We start from the raw sequence: 18,237 nt of genomic DNA on the forward strand, positions 1-18,237 counted from the left end.
TGAGTCGGGGCCAGAGGCTTCCAGATGTGTGTGTGTTGTGGGGGAGGACATAGGCACTGCGGTTGACCTCCCTTCTGCCACTCCTTCCCTGGGATGGAAGAGAGCGGCTCATGGTGCCAAGGCCAAGTGCCTGCCAAAGCTCGGCCTGAGACACCTCAGTTGGTCAGGACTTGACATCGCCCCGATGCACAAGACTGCAGGCATAAGCGAAGCTTTTTCTCTGGCTGTCGGGGAGGGGCTCCTCGCCAGCAGTCACAGCAAAACTGGGAGGGCCCTCAGTGGGGTCTGTGGGTGCCTATGTTGAACCTTTCTGATGGGCAGAGGATGGTAGGACACCCCCCCCCCCTTTCCCCAAACCCTGCTCTTTCCGTGGATGCCAAGAGGGTGGCTCTCCTGTTGTGGGCGGGCTCAGCCAGGGGCATTATTGAGAATCCACACGTGAGTGCTGTCATTACAGTGACAGAGGTTAATCGAGCACCTGCAGCAGCAGCAGCAGCATCCTGCCTGGCAGCTGGTTGGCATTCCCGGCACCTCCCCTTGCAATCTGGCTCCCTGCTATTGCACCTGAAAAGCAAACAGTTAATAGTGAAAAAATAGAGCATCCACGTGGTTGTTGTCTGCTGTGCAGGCTCCCAGGGGAGGAGGACAGGACTGGGCCCAGCTGGGGGTGGGGCCCCTTTATCTGTGACAGACGGGCTGTTACGCCCTTATATTGTCAAGAGGGTGGGCAGCAAAAGGTTTGTTTCTGTCCAGGCCCTGGGTGTGGCAGGAAGGCCAGCCCGTGGGGGCATGGAAAACAGGAAGTCGAGGCATAGACCACAGCTGTTGACTGAAGGTTTTGTGCAGAGGCTGAGAGGGGGGCGTGAGGGGCAGGAACAGTGAGTAGGCCAGGGTGCAAGCCAGATCTCAGTATAAGCTGGAGGCCCGTGTTCCACACATGCCCTGTACCCTGGCTGTGGTGATCCAAGTTAGCTAATCATATCACTAGCCTCTCTGGCCCTCGGTGTTCCCATCTGCGCAGTGGGCTCACACTTGTCTGCCAGGTCGAGGGTCCCTGCTGGCTGCAGGTGGGGACTGTGGAGGATTCGGGTCAGGCCTGGAAGCCTTGTGGCTGCTTGGGATGAGAGTGGGTACCGTGAGGACACAGAGAAGGACTTCAGCCCCTGAGGAGAGTAGCCGGTCAGCTGAGAGCTAGCCATCAGGTGACAAGCGTTCCCCGAGGCCTCCCTGCCCCACGTGCCTGACCCTTCCTGCTCCCAAATTAACCACCTGAGTGAACACACTCCTTCCCTAGGATCTCAGGGAGCTGGGGAGCCTGGGAGTGAGACAGCCCTGCCACCAGGGAGGACAGCCAGGGTCCGCCATCTTTGGGGTAGAGGTCCCAGCTGTGGATGGACTCTGGGGCTCAGGTGGCTCCCAGGCATTGTCGCCGTCGCTCCTGGGAACAGGCTGGCTTCCGTGACGTTGGCTCTGGATGTTGGAGCTGGGAGAGGGCTTGGATCTCGCTCTGTGTGAGCCCTTCCTGCTGATGTCACTCCTTTGGGAGCTCGTCTCCAGCCGGAGCGTGGGACTTGGGCTGGGAGAGGTTGTTACTGCTTGAAGGGACACCGAGGGTTTTCCTGGGCAGAGTGGGTCCCAGGTCTCCTGAGAAGCAGGTGCTGGCCTCAGAGCTGCTCCCCACCCTCGTGTGCCCCTTCCGCCTGCAGTGCCAGCCCATGGGAGTGGGGGGAGTGCAGCCTCAATGAAGTGGAAGGGGTATAGGTGGGGAGAGGTGTGGACTCGGCATGCCCCTGTGGTCCTGTTTTGTCTTTCCTTCCTGGTTCAGCAGGCTCTAGGCTTGAAGCCAATCCGATATTAAACATTTATTTTGTTTATTTGAAGGGCAGAGATACAGAGAGAAGTGGGGGAAGAGACACACTGAGAGATCTTCCCTCTGCTGGTTCACTCTCTAGATGGTTGGCCTAGGGCTGAAGCCAGGAGCCAAGAGCTTCACCTGGGTCTCCCATGGGGGGCGGTGCGGAAATGGCTCAAGGACCTGGGCCATCTTCTACGTTTTCTTCCAGGTGCATTAGCAGGGAACTAGATTGGAAGTGGAACAGCCAGGTCTTGAACCTGGGCTTTGCTGTGGGGTGCCGCTGTCACAGGAAGTGACCTAATGTGCTGTGTCACAAGTGTTCTGTCCCTAGCGGAACAGTGCAGCTAGCACAGAGGGCCATGGGTTGAACCTTCTCACGTGTCCAGAGGTGTGCCTGGTACCCCACTTAGCTCCCTGTCATCTCCCCACAGGCCACATCTTCCCCTGTGCCTGCCCGCTTCCCCCACTGTCGGACGCCAGAGCACAGGTGTGACCATGAAGTGGTGGCTGCCGATGGGTTGAAGATCCAAGCCTCAACCTGAAGCCAGGGCGCCCCTACTGGCCCTGAGGCCAGGGATGGGGTCCCTGCGCAGTCGTCCCGAAGTCACTTGGTAGCTGTGCTGTATCCCTCCACCCACTGCTGAGCCCACATGTTGCAGTTTGTGGTCGCGGTGACTTCTGTTTTCAAAGGTCAGGACCACTGGGGACACTGGCTTGCCACACGAGCACCTTTGTGTGTCCTGGTTGTTCCACTTGTAATCCAGCTTCTCATTACTGCCCCTGGGAAAGCAGCGGAGGACGGTGCCAGTGGTAGGGCTCCTGCCCCCACATGGGTACCTTGTGGAGTTCCAGGCTCCTGTCTACTGTGCCCATTTTGGAGTAAGACAGTGGATGTAAGATTTGTTTCTGGGGCCTGGTGTGATGGCCTAGTGGCTAAAGTCCTCACCTTGAATGTGCTGGGATCCCATATGGGCACCAGTTCTAATTCCAGTGGCCCCGCTTCCCATCCAGCTCCCTGCTTGTGGCCTGGGAAAGCAATCAAGGATGGCCCAATGCTTTGGGACCCTGCAGCCACATGGGTGACCTGAAAGAATCTCCTGGCTCCCGGCTTCGGATTGGCTCAACTCCAGCCATTGCGGTCACTTGAGGAGTGAATCATCGGACGAAAGATTTTCCTCTCTGTCTCTCCTCCTCTCTGCATATCTGATTTTCCAATAAAAATAAGTAGATCTTTAAAAAAAGAAAGATTTGTCTCTGTTTCTCACTCTGCCTTTCCAATACATAAATATTTTTAAAGATTTGTTTATTTTTTATTGGAGAAGCAAATTTATAAAGAGAAGGAGAGTTCGAAAGAAAGATTTTCTGTATACTGGTTCATTCTCTTGTGGTCCCAAAGGCCAGAGCTGAGCCGGTCCAAAGCCAGGAGCCAGGAGTTTCTTCCGGGTCACCCACACGGGTATAGGCTTGCATGGCTTTGGACCATCTTTTACTGCTTTCCCAGGCCACAAGCAGGGAGCTGGATGGGAAGTGGAGCAGCTGGGACACAGACTGGTGCTCGTATAGGATCTTGGTGCATGCAAGGCCAAGATTTTAGTGCTTGAGCCACTGCACTGGGCCCATAAATAAATGTTTTTTTTTCACAAAAGAAGTGCAAGAGCCCAACTGCCAAGACTGTGTTGTGACTCTATGTCTTGGCTCTGGTTGCTGTCCCAAGGACTGGTCCCTGCCAGGGGAGAAGGTGAAGGTACAGTGAGAACTCTGTCTCTGGCTAGGCTGGCGGAGCGGTGGGGTGGGGAAGGGAGCACTTTTGCACCTGCTGTTACCTCTCCACAAACAAGAACAGCTCATTAGCAGCTACCACTCCGGGTGGGATTACCTGCCTGGGACCCATCCTTCTCCATTCCTTCCCCTGGCGCCCCCCTGGCTGGCCTAACCCCATCTGTATTTGGCACCAGGATGGACGAGTGGCCAGAGGGCTTGGCATAGCCATAAAGCCAGCAAGTTCCCTCAGAGAGGCTAGCAGAGAGCTGCCTGAATCCCTGCAGGTAGCGTGTAGGATTCGTTTGCTCTGTGGGTCACACAGCCCTGTTGTCTTTGCTGGCTCTGTCTGGTTGAGGGTCCTGGTGGGTAAAACCCTACACTCCGGCACAATAGGAAAAGCCAACGACTGTGGGCCAGTGATCTGGCATAGTAGGTAAAACTCCTTCCAGCATCCCATGTAGGCATCGGTTTGCTTGCTACAAGCTGGTTTAGCTCCAGCCCAGGGTGCAGGGCGTCTCGGGGGAGGCTGGACTGGGGTCCCAGTGAGAAGGTGCTGTCAAGTGACAGGTTAGTGGAGAAGAAGCTGTAGCTTCCTGGGCCCCAACCAGCTGTTGGGGCCTTGGTGATCCTCCTGGGGCAGGGACCAGACCAGACCTCTGCTTCACTCCTGATGCACAGGGCCTTGGGCCAGCCAGGAGCCAGGAGCACCATGTGGCTCTCCTACGTGGGTGCTGGAGCTCAAGCACTTGGGCCATCTTCTGTTGCTTTCCCAGGCACATTAGCAGGGAGCTGAACTGAAAATGGAGCAGCTGGGGCACAAATCGGCAAACTGGCGCTCATGTGAGGTACTGGTGTCACAAGTGGCGGCTTGACCTGCTCCACCACAGTGCTGGCTGCCCTAATGCCGCCTTAAACGTGGGGTCAGAGGGACTATAACTAAGACAGGGATAGAGTGCTTCCCCTTCCCCCTAAATTAAGTTGTGAGTGAACTTTGAGGGCATCCCTAAGGAGGGAGAGGTAGCTGCTGGAAGGGAGGAGAGGGTGTGCCTGGGACGAGGTAGGTGTGGTTGGTGGCACCACAGGCTCCTCGTGACGTGGGTGCTAGGGGCGGGGCAGGCCCTTGCCATGCACTGAGACAAAGATATAGGTGCTGGCGTATAGAAGGTAAATTTTACTCAGAGGGCAAGATAGCAAACACACGCGCACGCATGCACACATGCACATACCCAGGTACACATGAGCACAACAGAACACACATGTTCGGACATGTGTGTATAGCCAGAGACACACACACACACGCCCATGCACACAGGCGCATAGGTTGCCCCACACAGAGAAAACACCCTTCGCGAGTGGGCGAGAGTCCAGAGGATTTGCACAGGACGAGGGGTGGGAGGAAAGGCAGACAGGCCATGGTCCCCGTGGAAGGGAGGCTCCCCGACTAGTTGAAGCGGACGCACGCTGGGAGAGGCGCTTGGGCTGATGCGTTAGAGGACAGTTGGGAGCAGGCTTGTGTCTGGCCCACCCTGCTCGCACTGCAGGCTTGGAAGCTTGACTTCAGCTGTGGGGGAAGTAGCACCATGTTAACTGGCACAAACGGGGCTCCCCCTGCCCGCTCAGGAAGCTGCTCACCATTTGTCAGGCTGGGGTCCTGAGCCACGGTGTTTAATGCAGGGGCACTTGGCCTCTCTTGCCCTCCGTGTTCGCACCCACCTGGCATACGTCTGGCTGCTTGCCTCAGGGTACTGATTTACCAAGTAAATCAAGTCTGAATCTCTCTGTGCTAGCTCAGCCTCCCTCCCTTGCAGCCACAGGGAGCTGCACTTGAGCTGAGCGTGCCTCAGGCCAGTGAGGAACCCCCACCCAGGGCTTTGAAGGATTCCTTAACCACAGGGAAGGCGAAAGCTTGCAGCAAATTGAAACCTAGGATAATACATCCCTTCTTCCCAGTCCCACTGCGAAAAAGGCCTTCTATGACGTTCCTGCAGGCCGACTGGCAGGTGGGTGTTCTGCCAGGGCCCCAGCTGTTTCGGGGCCAGTGCCCAGGACGGGAGCCTGGCAGTGCACCCTCGTGCCCCGGGGGGCTGGCAGCCCACAGCAGCCTCTGTAGTTCTGAGGACGTTGGCACGGTCTCCTCCGTGCTGGGAGCTGGGCTTTGTGTCTCAGAGGGAGAAAACTTCTTTTCCGGAGACAAGTCTCAGGCTCCAGGCCAAGGGCTCAGATCCAGGGGGAAAGCCAGGCATAAAGCGGGACAGAGCTTTTCTCCAGGCCAATCCCGTGAGGCTTTCTTTTCAAGCTGCTGAGATCTGCTGTGGAGCAGGTGGTCTCGGGTTCAAGGGCAGCAGCCCCGCCCCCCAGCCTGAACTTTCCATTCTTCCATTCTGATTGCAGGAGGCAGGGGCCCACTCCACTCCCCCACCAGCGAATGGCTTAGCATTTTGAACTCGCTAATTCCTTTTTGCAGAGTCGAGGACCCCTGGTTCACAGATGTGTTTGGAATAAAAAAGATGCCAAGCAAAAAAAAAAAAATGTTGTGTAAGTCACAGTGGGCAGGTCCCCCCTTGTCAAAGCTTAGGGACTCCTACAATAGGGAGTGAGCAGTTCTGATGCTGGGAGCTGAGAAGGGGGCCTGGCTGAGGTTGACGCCTCAGTGCTGGGCCTGGTGTGACTCCTGCCCTGATGGTCCTGAGAGATTGGCCTGGCTCCTGTGTGCCCAATGTTGCCTGGTGTGGAGGGTGGGCGCTGAGAGCTCAGAGCCCATGGGCTGTTGGTGAGAGTTCACTGGGTTCCTCTGAGCAGCCCTGGGCACAGGGCTGTTGCTGTTCCCTGGGAAGGAAGTGGGAGTTGGGAAAGAAGGAAGGGAGGCAGTGCCCCCTCCCTCCAGGGGTTGAGGAGGTAGGAGGTGTGGGCCTGTGGTTCCCTGTGTTCCTGTGCCAGGTGGACATGGCTGCAGGGGCGGGGCTAGCAGGTGGCGAGTGCTGGGTCTGCCTTCCCACTGGCCTCTCAGGGCTGGCAGCTGCAACTGTGGGTGGCCTCGTGTCCTTGTCAGATCCACACCGGCCCCGTCAGCAGCCACCGCCCTCTGCCGGGGCATGGAGCCCAGAGCATGTATGGTGGGCAGGTGAATGCCCCAGGCAGGGTGTTCACACACACACACTCGCCACTCATATTTTTCCTGAGCCCTGGCCAAGGATACTGCGACCTCTGCTAAGCTGGCCACCCTCGGCTTCCTTTCTTCCGGGCTGGGAGGCACTGAAGGTGAACCACTCTACTTCAAAAAAGTCTGTGGAAGATGGGATTAAAAGTTTATTTTTGGTGCAGAGCAAAACAAAACAAATTAAATCCCATGCAGAGTTCTTCATTGCGCACATTTTTCCATGGTCTTTTTGGAGACCTGGCTAATCTGTGGATTTCATGTCACTCCTGACAGGGAACCCTGCGCCTTCCTAGGGCAGACAGCCAGCCAGTGGGGGTTCTGCGGATAGAGTGGCCGCTGAGGGCATGAAATCAAATGACGATGGTGGGTTAACACTTGGTTTATTGCACTTCTGGGTGGGAGGAGGCTGGCTGAGCACGTGGGTGTCCTCACCATTAAGTCATTTAGTGGCCACATAATGTGTGAGCTCAGAAGCGTCTGCCAGGAGGGAATTCGCTGTGCAGGTCTGCTTTAGGGATGCGATCTGGGAGTCGTCCACACTCTCCTGTCTCCTGAATACTAGGAGGGTCTGTCCATCTGCCTCCCCGACTCGGAGTCCATTCCTTTCCACCTGCTTGTCCTGTCCTCCGGTTAGCAAATGTTTGGGACAGCAGTGTGGAGAGCGCTTCAGTCTCTGCCCCTGCCCCTTGGAGTCGCCTCTGATGGCAGCAGAGAGGCGATGGTGCCTGTCTGTCGCAGGCCTTCACCCTTGGGCTTCCTGTTGGCTGGTTGAGCAGAATGGACGGGCCTTCCTGTCTGCGTCTTGGGGGATCGGGCTCTCTGCATGTCGTGAGATGTTGGGGGAAGTGGCCAGCTTGCCCCTCCCAACCTTCCCGTCAGGTGCAGTTCTGTGTAACCTGAGCAAGGACTCTAGTCACCTGTGTCTGCCAGCCTTGCCTGCTGTGCCCCTACTCGACAAATATTTGTCAAATGACTTTTTTTATGAGCTAGGCTTAGATGGCCACACGCTGGGAGGAGGGCAATAGCTGGAGCTCAGCTCTCCGCCCAAGTACAAGACCATAAAGATGTCTTGAGCTGCTGTTTGTCTCCATCTCAGTCTTGGGGAGAGCTGGAGTAATTGTGGCGATGTGTAAATCCTGCATTTGTGTATTTATTAGACACTGCCTCACAGCTGGAGCACTTAGCTTCCTTCCCTGAGCTCTCATCAGGAAATGCCCAGAGAGGGACACTTGCAACTAGCCCACAAAGTAGGGACTTTTATTGGAAGATGGATGCGCAGAGAAGTAGCAGGGAGTTCTTGTTCCAGCTGTTTCCTGTTTGGGAGGAACAGACGCTGAGTCTGGTTTGGGTGGGGGTTAGAGACAAGGCATTCATCTGTGCGGTCACAGTTTGCACGGGTGCTGCAGCTCATTGCGGGAGGCTGTCGCTACCATTGCGTGGGAATCATTCCCAGCTGGCGTTGCACTGGCTGAAGAGGGTCCTTTCTGCCTCCCTCAGTCCAGTGAGCAACATTTCACTGATGCTAAGCTCCAGGAACGAAAGGCACAAATTGTACCTGTATACGTATCGTTTGCGAATGCCCACACCGAAAGCTGGGCCTCTAGGAGCCTTCACTGCAGGTGGACTTAATGTATCCAAAGAGCCGGCGTTCCTTCCCCTTCTCCTTTGCACTTGCCAACTGGCGTGAGATCATTTCTCACAATCCTTCGGCACTGGAATGCCCCGCTAGTGGGCTGAATGAGAAAAGCCTGAGCTAGGGCCCAAAGAGTTCCCCCATTGAGTGGTGCTGTCTGCCATGGAAATAGCAGTGCTTTGAGGAGCCACCAACATCCCAGAACAAGCTTTTTGAATAGCTCTCCAGAGCTTCTGGAGAGACAGACTTTTCTGAACATTTATTTTTCAATTACAGGAAGTCCCAGGTTTGCTGAGCAGATTGTCCAGTGGGATGGGGCTGGAGGAGACTGGGGAACAGGAAAAGCGTACAGTGGAAAATGTGGGACTGGTGTTGTGGCACGGTGCTGGTGTCCTGTAGTGGAGTGCTTCTTCTTGTCTTGGCTGCTCTGCTTCCTGTCCAGCTCCCTGCTGATATGCCTGGGACGGCAACAGAGGGTGGTCCGAGTGTTTGGGCTGCTGCACCTACGTGGGAGACCTGGGTGGAGATCCTGGTTTGTGGCTTTGGCCTGCTCCAGGTCTAGCTGTCATGGTCACTTGGAGAATGAACAGTGGATGGAAATCTCATTCTTGCTATCTTTCTTCCCTTTGCTGTTCTTTTTCCAATGAATGAATGGATAGGAAATTGGGCAATGGGTGTAGTTCTGTGCAGTGGGCGATGTCACCACTTGGGATCGACATCCCATGGCAGTGTCTGAGTCCTGCTAATGTGCCTGAGAGGTGGGGAACAGTGACCCAAGCACTTGGATTCCTGCTCTCCACATGGACCACCAAGATGGGGCTGCTGACTCCTGGCTTGTGCCTGACTTAGCCTCAGCTGTTGCCGGCATCTGGAGAATGAAGCAATGGATGGTAGATATCTTTCTCTCTGTTTCATTTTTTTCAAACATATGCATCTTAAATAAAAAAAAGTTTAAATGATGTGCTATGTAGAAAGTTGAGTAGAAGCTGAGATAGGTAAGAACAAATGGAAATTCTACTTAAAAAAAAAAGAAAGCCAGACTTCTGTAATCGGAGAAGCCTTTATCAGGGAGAAGGTGTTGTGTGTGCTGGGAGTGCAGGGGTGAGGGTGAGTGGCTTTGTGTCGAATCTGAGCCATCTTCATTAGTGTCAGCCATTGAACAGTAATGCATGCTAATTAACTAGCGTATAGTATAGCATCGGAGTTGAGACCCAGAGTCTGGGAATCTGTCTTCTCTGGGCCAACATTGTGGGAGAAGTGGTCCAGATAGTCAGAGGGCTCACAGATGACTGGATGAAAGAACTGGGTGAGAGTAGGCTCTGGGGAGAGTGAGGGGTGGGGGATTTAGGGATTTGAAGGGCTGTTGCTGAATAACTTGGGTTGATCTTTGGCTTTTGCAACTTGAAAGCACTAAGCTAGACTAAGAGGATGGCGTGTAAAGACCTGTGTTTCTTCGTCAATTTTAGCTAGACTGTGCACCTGTTGGAGTGACAAATACAGAAGCGGCCCCATGAGGTGACCTCTGGTGGTACGATGTTGCGACAGATGCTGGACTAACAGGACCTCGCCTGGTCCCACTCCTGTCCAGGTTCATGGCTCTGGCAGAGACGACAGGATGCGTACTGGGCTCTGGGATGGACCAGAGTCAAATCGTTTGTCTGAAGCTTATCCTCCGTGTGTAGCATGCGGGATTCCAACCAACCCTGCCAGCTCCTGGGGGCGTGTGGAGGCCCTCAGTCCTCCAGGCCACTGTGGTCAGCCTTGGTCTCACCTTCAGTCTCTCCCCCAGGTCAGCATGCCAGCTCTCACGGCTCCGCTCCTATAGGCAAAACACACCGGTTCCTTTCTGCTGTAATCCTCTTCTTGTAGCAACCTGTCCAGGAAGCTCTCGGCTGCTCTCAGCCTCTGTTCCGCCACAGGACTGTCTGGAGGACACACCCCTGCTCATTTCTTCTGTCTAAAGCCAATACTCTCATTTCTGGGGTGCTTAAAGTCACATTGACTCATTTATTTGAAAGACTAGGGAGGAGGGAACATCTTTAATTAGCTGGTTCGCTCCCCAGCTGGCAGCAGCAGCCAGGGATGGGCCAGGCTGAAGCCAGACACCAGGCACTCGATCCGAGTCTCCCAAATGGGAGCCCAAGCACTTGGACTGTCACCTGTTGCCTTCCAGGTGCATTCAAAGGAGGGGTGCAATGCTTGTTAGTTATTTTTAATCATTATTATTGCAAAGAATCAAAAGTGAGGAGAAATGATGGTTTGTTGGAATTGTCCTGTCTGGGTTGACTGGGGGTGCTATTAGGAGTTGGAACAGTCTCTCTTCCATTCCCAGCTTCATGTATTTCCACCTCCCGTGAATGTACAGCTCTCTGGGAATTCCGGGTTTTCCCTTTCAGTGGTGTTGCCGTGGCCTCTGATTGGCCAGCACTGGGTCAAGTGTCAGTCTGGAGCCAATCAGCTCGTCTGCAGAGATGCTGTGCTCTGAATGACCAGCGGGGCTTTGCATCAAGCCCTGGTTTGGAGGAAGGGGTGGGACATTCTCTCCATGTGGATGCCATGTGTAGTAGTCTGATGCTGGTGGCCAGGGGCTGCCTTCCCTCCTGGCTTGGTGGAGGCCGGTGTGCCTGGCTGGGCTCATGTGTTGCTTTCCCTGGCCTGGGGCCTTCCTGCCATGTTGATCTTGTCTTGGGATGGAAACCTTTTCAGAGGCCTCAGGATTGGGACTAGTGCCTCAGACAGGAAGCAGTAACTTGCCAGGTGGCCAGTATTGGGGCCTGCTGACCTCCTGGCTCCGGCGGGTGCTAGCTCTCCACCAGCTATCCCACCTCTAAGTGTTTCTGTGCCTTGGCCTTTCCCCTACCACTGACGGCTCTGTCTGACCTTCCTGCGTGCAGGGAGCTGCTGGAGACCACGTGCCGCCTGGCCAACACACTGAAGCGGTATGGAGTCCATCGAGGGGACCGCGTGGCCATCTACATGCCTGTGTCCCCCATGGCTGTGGCAGCCATGCTGGCCTGTGCCAGGATCGGAGCCATCCACAACGTCGTGTTTGCTGGCTTCAGTGCCGAGTCTTTGGCTGGGAGGATCAATGACGGTAAGCAAGGTGGTGAGTGTGTGTGTGTGTGTGTGTGTTGAGCCAAGTGCAGTGCAATGCAGGTCACGTGGTGGTAGAGGGAAGGAGGAAGCCTGCAGGGGCTGGGGACAGCACCCCTGGTCAACAGCTGCAAGTGAGGGTCAGAATCTTCCCAGCAGGGTAGGACCGTCACCTCTGCTTGGCTTTGGCTACGGCTACTGTTGGCGGGTCAAGTGTCCACGTGGTGGCCCAGGTCCGCGTCTTCTGACCTCTGCTGTCTCCTGCTGGCTCCCAGTGGAAGGTGCTAGACCTGGAGAAGATTGTGTTTCTGTGTGTCAAGGAAGACCTGTCTGCTTGAGGGGGACAAACTCATGGCTGTCCTCTTTAAACAAGATTGGAAGTCTTTTCAAGTTTCTCCCCCACTCTCCAGGGCATGCACTCCCGTGTCTCCTTCTTGGCCCCTCTGTAGACCTCCGTAGCACCTGCTGTGCAAGGCACCCTAGTGAGCACTTCGTAAACCTCATCTCCCTTGATCTAACTCACTCAATATTCACATGTTAGACTGGACTCGTGCTGTTTTCCCCTCCTGCTATAAAAAATATGTGCCAGCCATCTTGAGATGTACAGTTTGGTGGTATGAACTTTGTTCACAGTCCAGTACAGCCATCATTGCTCTCTAGCTCCAGAACTTTCCATCACTCTGCAGGGACAGCCCATCCCCACTGAGGGGCCTTTCCTCTCTGCCCAGTGCCTGGAAAGCACGGGTGTGCTTTTCTGTTCCTGCAGTGAGTTCTGTAAATGAACTCACACAGTACGTGGCTTTTCACGTTTGTCTTTTTTCCGTGCTCTTCAAGGCAGGTGCGTGTTATGGCATGCGCTGTTTCTTTTGGACGTTGAGTAACGCACCACGCTTTGTTCACGCAGCCATCAGCTGATGGGCCTTGAGCTGTCTCCACTTTGGGGCTGTTGGAAACGATGCTGTTATGGATGCACAAGGACAATTTGCCAGGTTTCAGTTGTTTTTTGGTTCCTAAGTAGGAGTGGAATTGCTGGACCCTGTGGGAGGTTCATGATGGACTTATAGAAGGAACTGCGCTGTCTTAGTAGCGCTAACAGCAGTGTGTCAGGACTTCCAGTTGGTGGCTCTGCTTGTTGAATCCCATGAAGTCTTTCTACAATGCAAGGATTCAGCCTTTATCCTCTATGTAATTTGCTAGTATTTTGTCCCGTTCGGGGGACGGGGAGAGCCTTTTTATCACCTCCAAAGTTTTTAATTTTGATGAACGCTAGTTCATCTGATTTTTTTTTTGGACGCTTTTTTTTTTTAAAGATTTATTATTATTGGAAAGCCGGATATACAGAGAGGAGGAGAGACAGAGAGAAAGATCTTCCATCCGATGTTTCACTCCCCAGGTGAGCCACAACAGGCCGGTGCGCACCGATCCGATGCCGGGAACCAGGAACCTCTTCCAGGTCTCTCATGCAGGTGCAGGGTCCCAAAGCTTTGGGCCGTCCTCAACTGCTTTCCCAGGCCACAAGCAGGGAGCTGGATGGAAAGTAGAGCTGCCGGGATTAGAACCGGCGCCCATATGGGATCCTGGGGCGTTCAAGGCGAGGACTTTAGCCACTAGGCCACGGCGCCGGGCCCGCTAAAGGTTTTATAAGCTTTAACCTTGACATCTTCGATCCACATTGAGTTGATTGCCATCTAGGATGTGAGGTAAGGTCCATTCTCATTCTTTGCCCTGGCACCATGTTTTTGGTCCTGGCACCATTTTTTTTTTTTTGAGAGTTCCCTTTCATGGAATGGTCTTGGGACCCTTGCTGAAAATAATTTGTGAGGAACGTTTTCTGGAGTACGTATTTCTTCCACTAACCTGTGTGCCCAGCCTCACCTCAGGACCAAATTGTTTCGGTAATGCAACTTTATATTAAGTTTTGAAACAAGGACATGTAAATCTTCTAGCTTTGTCTCTTTTCCAGGATTGTGTTTGGCTATTCTGAATTCTTCGTTTTTGGCTGATTTAGGATCAACTGCTCCATTTCCACACACAAAAAAAATGCTGTTGAGATTTTGATAGGGATTGTACTGAATTGAAATTGGGAGTATTGTGGAATTAATGACAGTAATCCATGAACATAGGATATTTTTCCATTCCCTTTTTTTTTTAAGATTTATTTTTTACTAGAAATTTAGATATACAGAGAGGAGGAGAGTCAGAGAGGAAGATTTTCTGTCCACTGATTCACTCGTCAACCAGCCGCAATGGTTGGAGCTGCGCTGATCTGAAGCCAGGAGCCTGGAGCCTCCTCCACATCTCCCACATGGGTGCAGGGTCCCAAGGCTTTGGGCCGTCCTCGACTGCTTTCCCAGGCCACAAGCAGAGAGCTGGATGGGAAGTGGGGCTTCTGGGATTAGAACTGGTGCCCATATGGGATTCCGGCATATGCAAGGTGAGGACTTTAGCCACTAGGCTATCGCATTGGGCCCTGCCATTCTTTTTAGTGTTTTTAATAAAATAATTTCTCTATTTATTTGAAAGACAGAATGACAAATTGAGAGAGAGAAAGAGAGAGAGAGAGAGAGAGAGAGAGAGAGATCTTTCATTGCTATTCCATGCCCCCTAGTTGGGCTGTCTTCTGCTGCCTTCTGGGTGTGTTAGTAGGGAGCTGTACTGAAAATGCAAAGTAGCCAGGACTCAAATCAAGCTCTCTGATATGGGCGACCTACCAGGCTGCCTAACCAGTTATACCACAATGCCTGTTCCGGGTCTTTAAAAATTTCTTTTAGTGGGGTTTTGCAGTATTGGGTGTAGAATTATTGCATCTGTTATGTAGAATTTTTTCCAAGATATTTTATTCTTTTGAAATGTTGGAAAACGGATTTTTTTTTTTACTCATTTCCATTACAGAGTATACACTGCTACTCTAGAACTGTAATTGTAAACTCCCTGCTTTCCTTATAAGCTCTGATAATCCCTTTGTGGATTCCTTAGGGTTTTGTCCACACCGGATTACATCCTGTGTTGAATAGAGATGGCTTTATTTCTTCCTTTCCAACCTGGATGCCTTTGATTTATTATTCCTGCCCACTCCCTCTGGCTGGAATTTTGGTTACAGTGTGGATTTGCACAGTTAAAAAGCATGCAATCCTTGTCGTGTCTCTGATCCAAGAGGGAAGAGTCGGCCAAGCATGACGCTAGTGGGGATTTTCATGGATACCCTGTCCCAGATTTAGGAAGGGCCTTTCCATTTCTGGTTTATTAGGTGTCGTTATCATGAACAAATGTCATTTGGCATGGGAGCCATGGCACCTGGTCCAGGCTGGGGAGGCGCAGGTAGACCCTCTCCGACCAGCGGTGATACGGGTGCTGCCTGTTCCGGTGCTGTCGCTCACACAGTGGCTGCCCCCCACACCTTGGGGAGCTGAGCATGCTGAATGCCCCTGAGGGTCGTTCAGGCAGGGATGTCCTGGACAAGGGATTGCCAAGGCGGTGGGGGTAAGGGGGGTGGTGCTCCCTTGCTGTGGTCCTGAGCCCTGGTGTGTGTCCATCTTTCATCCCCACCCTTGGTCTCAGCCTTGGTGGCCATGGAAACTCAAGTGTCCTAATTTGGCTGCGTCACAGGGGAGTAGGTGTGGAGCCCAGGGGGAAGGGGACTGATCTGACATGCCTGCATTGTGTCCTATAGCCAAATGCAAGGTGGTCATCACCTACAACCAAGGACTCCGTGGAGGGCGCGTGACAGAGCTCAAGAAAATCGTGGATGAAGCCGTGAAGCAGTGCCCAACTATCCAGCATGTCCTGGTGGCCCACAGGACAGATGCCAAGGTCAACATGGGGCCCCTCGACGTCCACCTGGAGCAGGTGAGTTGACCTCTCATTGTGCAGCTTACGTCTGTTATTGGGTTAATTGGGTCTGGGGTAGGGGAAGGTGGCTGATTGTATTGTGGTTCTCAGTCTGGCTTCCTGGAAGTCTTCAGGGGTCCCCATGGTATCTCACAGGCTTGTGTCCTAGTCGAAGACAGATTTGAAATCCTACAATCATATGGGAACACTGAGCACAGTGGGAACGATTGGACCCATTCTTTTATTTTATGTGCTCTCTGTGTTGGAGTTCAACTTGGGGAAGCTGGAGAAGGCAGATCACAGCAGCTGAGCAGCTGCGTTCTCAGAAAGGTTAAGTGGAGGGAAGAGACCAAGTGCCCTGGACTAGCTGTTTCTTCCTCTGTGCAGGAAATGGCCAACGAGGTCCCTGTGTGTGCTCCCGAGATCATGGGCAGTGAGGACATGCTGTTCATGTTGTACACCTCAGGCAGTACCGGCAAGCCCAAGGGGCTCGTCCACACCCAGGCAGGCTACCTGCTGTACGCCGCAGTGACACACAAGGTAGGGGGCTGGACCTTGTGCGGGGCTGGGAGGGGCTGTGGTTGTTGGCAGGGCTTCCTGCTGCCCTAGGAGTCCTCCCACAGGGATGCACAGCCAGGGTTTCCTGCCTGTGGCCTGTGGATTTCGGGTCCCAGCCAGCTCTGACATCCTAGCTTCTGAAGCTGACCCACAGACTGCACGCTTCAGGCCCTGGAGACGTGGCACTTCTGACTCTGTGGTCTCTTATTCCACCACGATCAGAATATCGTCTTCTCCAGCTGTGTAGAGCTGGAGACACAGCTTGTGGTCTGGGTCATCTTAAAAGGTAGACTCCATGTCAGCTCTGCTGACTTGGGTACAGGGGTGGGGTGGGATGGCGGGTGACCTGGGGGCCCGGACACTGGGGAGCTGGGCTGGGATGCTGTCTTGGCCGGTAGCATCTCCTCCTGCTCTTCTCAACTGCACAGAGCAGCTCCCACCCAGGCTTCTGCACTTTAGCTGGGCTGAAGCAGGAGTGCAGAAAGTCTTGGTAGCATCTGCAAGCGGTTCCAAGTACTGTGGTCAAGGGATGCTTCACCAGTCTGGGTCCCATGGGAGGTGAGAGTGAGGAGAGAGAGTGAGGCAATGTGGCTCTCCAGAGGGAGAAGCAGGGGGGCTGGTGTCCACACTCAATTCACAACCTGTAAGTGGCACTGAGCCTGGCTTGCCAATCTCCATCCACATGTTGACAGGCCAGTTGACTGTGCCTCACAATGCACACACGGTTGCCACTGGCACTGTGGCCTTGAGCAAGTCATGAGCCTTCTGTATCCCAGTCTTACAACCTGGAAAATCCCATTCCTCCCATCCCGGCTGTTGGCAAAGATCAGTGGGTTGAGTAAGGAAAAACACTTTGGAAAATATCACCATTGGCTTCAAGCACCAGGGGAACCACAGTGCTCTGGTAGCTCAGGTGAGGGCTTGGTGCAGTGGGTTGTCCGGGCTCTGCGCTCAGTGTGTGCGTGCGTGTTCCCATGCAGGCACGTCTTTATGTGTTTTGCCTGTGGGAGAGGCAGGAACGCTCAGTCACTGGAATCTTCTTGGTGGTGTGTGTGTGTGTGTGCACTCTCGCACAGGTGCATCTCTATGTGTTTTGCCCGTGGATGTGTGTGTGTGCCTGGGGGTGCACCCAGTCACTTTGCTTCTGGTGGTCACACATAGTTGTGTCTTGTGAGTGTGTGCATGTGTCTGCCTGGGTGCACATCCATGTGTCTGTGTGCCCACGATGAGGGTCCTCTGTTGGTTGGCTCTGGGGTTCGGCACTCCTGTACCCTTTGGGGATTGGCCCCAGGCCACAGCTTGCACTTCCAGAATTGCAAAGGGAAGACTCGTAGCCTGGGTCCAGGTGGTTTGAAGGTCCTGCCAGCTTCCATGGACTTTGGGGTTCTGGGATGTGGGTGCTTCTGACTTGCCAGCAGAGAGCTAAGTGTGGTCTTCCCAGAGATAAGTCCTGCTCACCTCCAACCCTGGCTCTGCAGTTACTGGCCTGCTCACCACTGCTTCACTATTCTGCCTGGAAACCCCTGTGGAGTCTGGCTGCCTGGGTGTACAGCTGCTGGGCTCTGGAGGTCACTGCCAAGGGTCCAGAGAGCATGGACACCCAGAGAAACACCTAGCTTAGACGTGTGCCATGATGAATTATTAGAAGGTGAAGGCCACTTTGAGACGCAGATTGTCCCCAGCATCGCAGAAGCCCCCTCCATAGCCGTCTGACCACAGCCCTCTTGCCCACATGTTGTCATGGCCATGTGTCCTTTTCATAGTTTTGTCATCCAGCAGTGCAGCTCTGGACACTAGAGTCTACCCCTGTTAAAATGAACCTTTTGGGAGTTAGCATTGTGGCAGAGCAGGTTAGGCAGCTGTGCAGTGCCAGCATCCCATCTGGACACTAGAGTGTCTTGGTTACTTCACTTATCACCCAGATTCCTGATAACACACCTTGGAAAGCAACAGAAGTTGGCCTAAGTGTTGTGTCCCTGCCATCCATGTATGGGCCCAGAAGAAGCTCCTGCCTTTGGTATGGTCATTTGGTCATATAAAAGGTGTGCCAGTGGATGGAAATCTCTCTCTCTCTCTTCTTTTCTCTCTGTAACTCTGACTTTCAAACAAATAAACACATTTTATAAAAAACAAAATAAAATGAAAAATGTGCTATGTGTCTTAAGCCTAAGAACCTGTGAGTTCTCCCTTGGCCCTTTGTTTTCACTGGACTTTGTTGTGGCTTATGCTGTTTGTCCCCGGTGTCCTGTGGTCCAGCTTGTGCCACATGTCCCTCATCTTCTGTGTTTCCCGGAAAGAGCAGTTGGATCTTGGGATTGGATCAGGCTGCAAGTGGAGTCTTTGATAAGAATG

General features: G+C 53.5%; 1 protein-coding gene across 1 annotated transcript in view; it reads left to right on the forward strand.

The window, feature by feature from the left end:
• Positions 1-18,237, forward strand: part of ACSS1 (acyl-CoA synthetase short chain family member 1) — a 44,926-nt gene that overhangs the window by 15,736 nt on the left and 10,953 nt on the right. The window contains exons 3-5 of the mRNA XM_004593370.3: positions 11,301-11,500; positions 15,170-15,345; positions 15,715-15,867. Coding sequence (XP_004593427.2) covers positions 11,301-11,500; positions 15,170-15,345; positions 15,715-15,867 — 529 coding nt within the window. The remainder of the gene's footprint in view (positions 1-11,300; positions 11,501-15,169; positions 15,346-15,714; positions 15,868-18,237) is intronic.

This window comes from Ochotona princeps, chromosome 22 (assembly GCF_030435755.1).
Source record: "Ochotona princeps isolate mOchPri1 chromosome 22, mOchPri1.hap1, whole genome shotgun sequence".
Classification (NCBI taxonomy): domain Eukaryota; kingdom Metazoa; phylum Chordata; class Mammalia; order Lagomorpha; family Ochotonidae; genus Ochotona; species Ochotona princeps.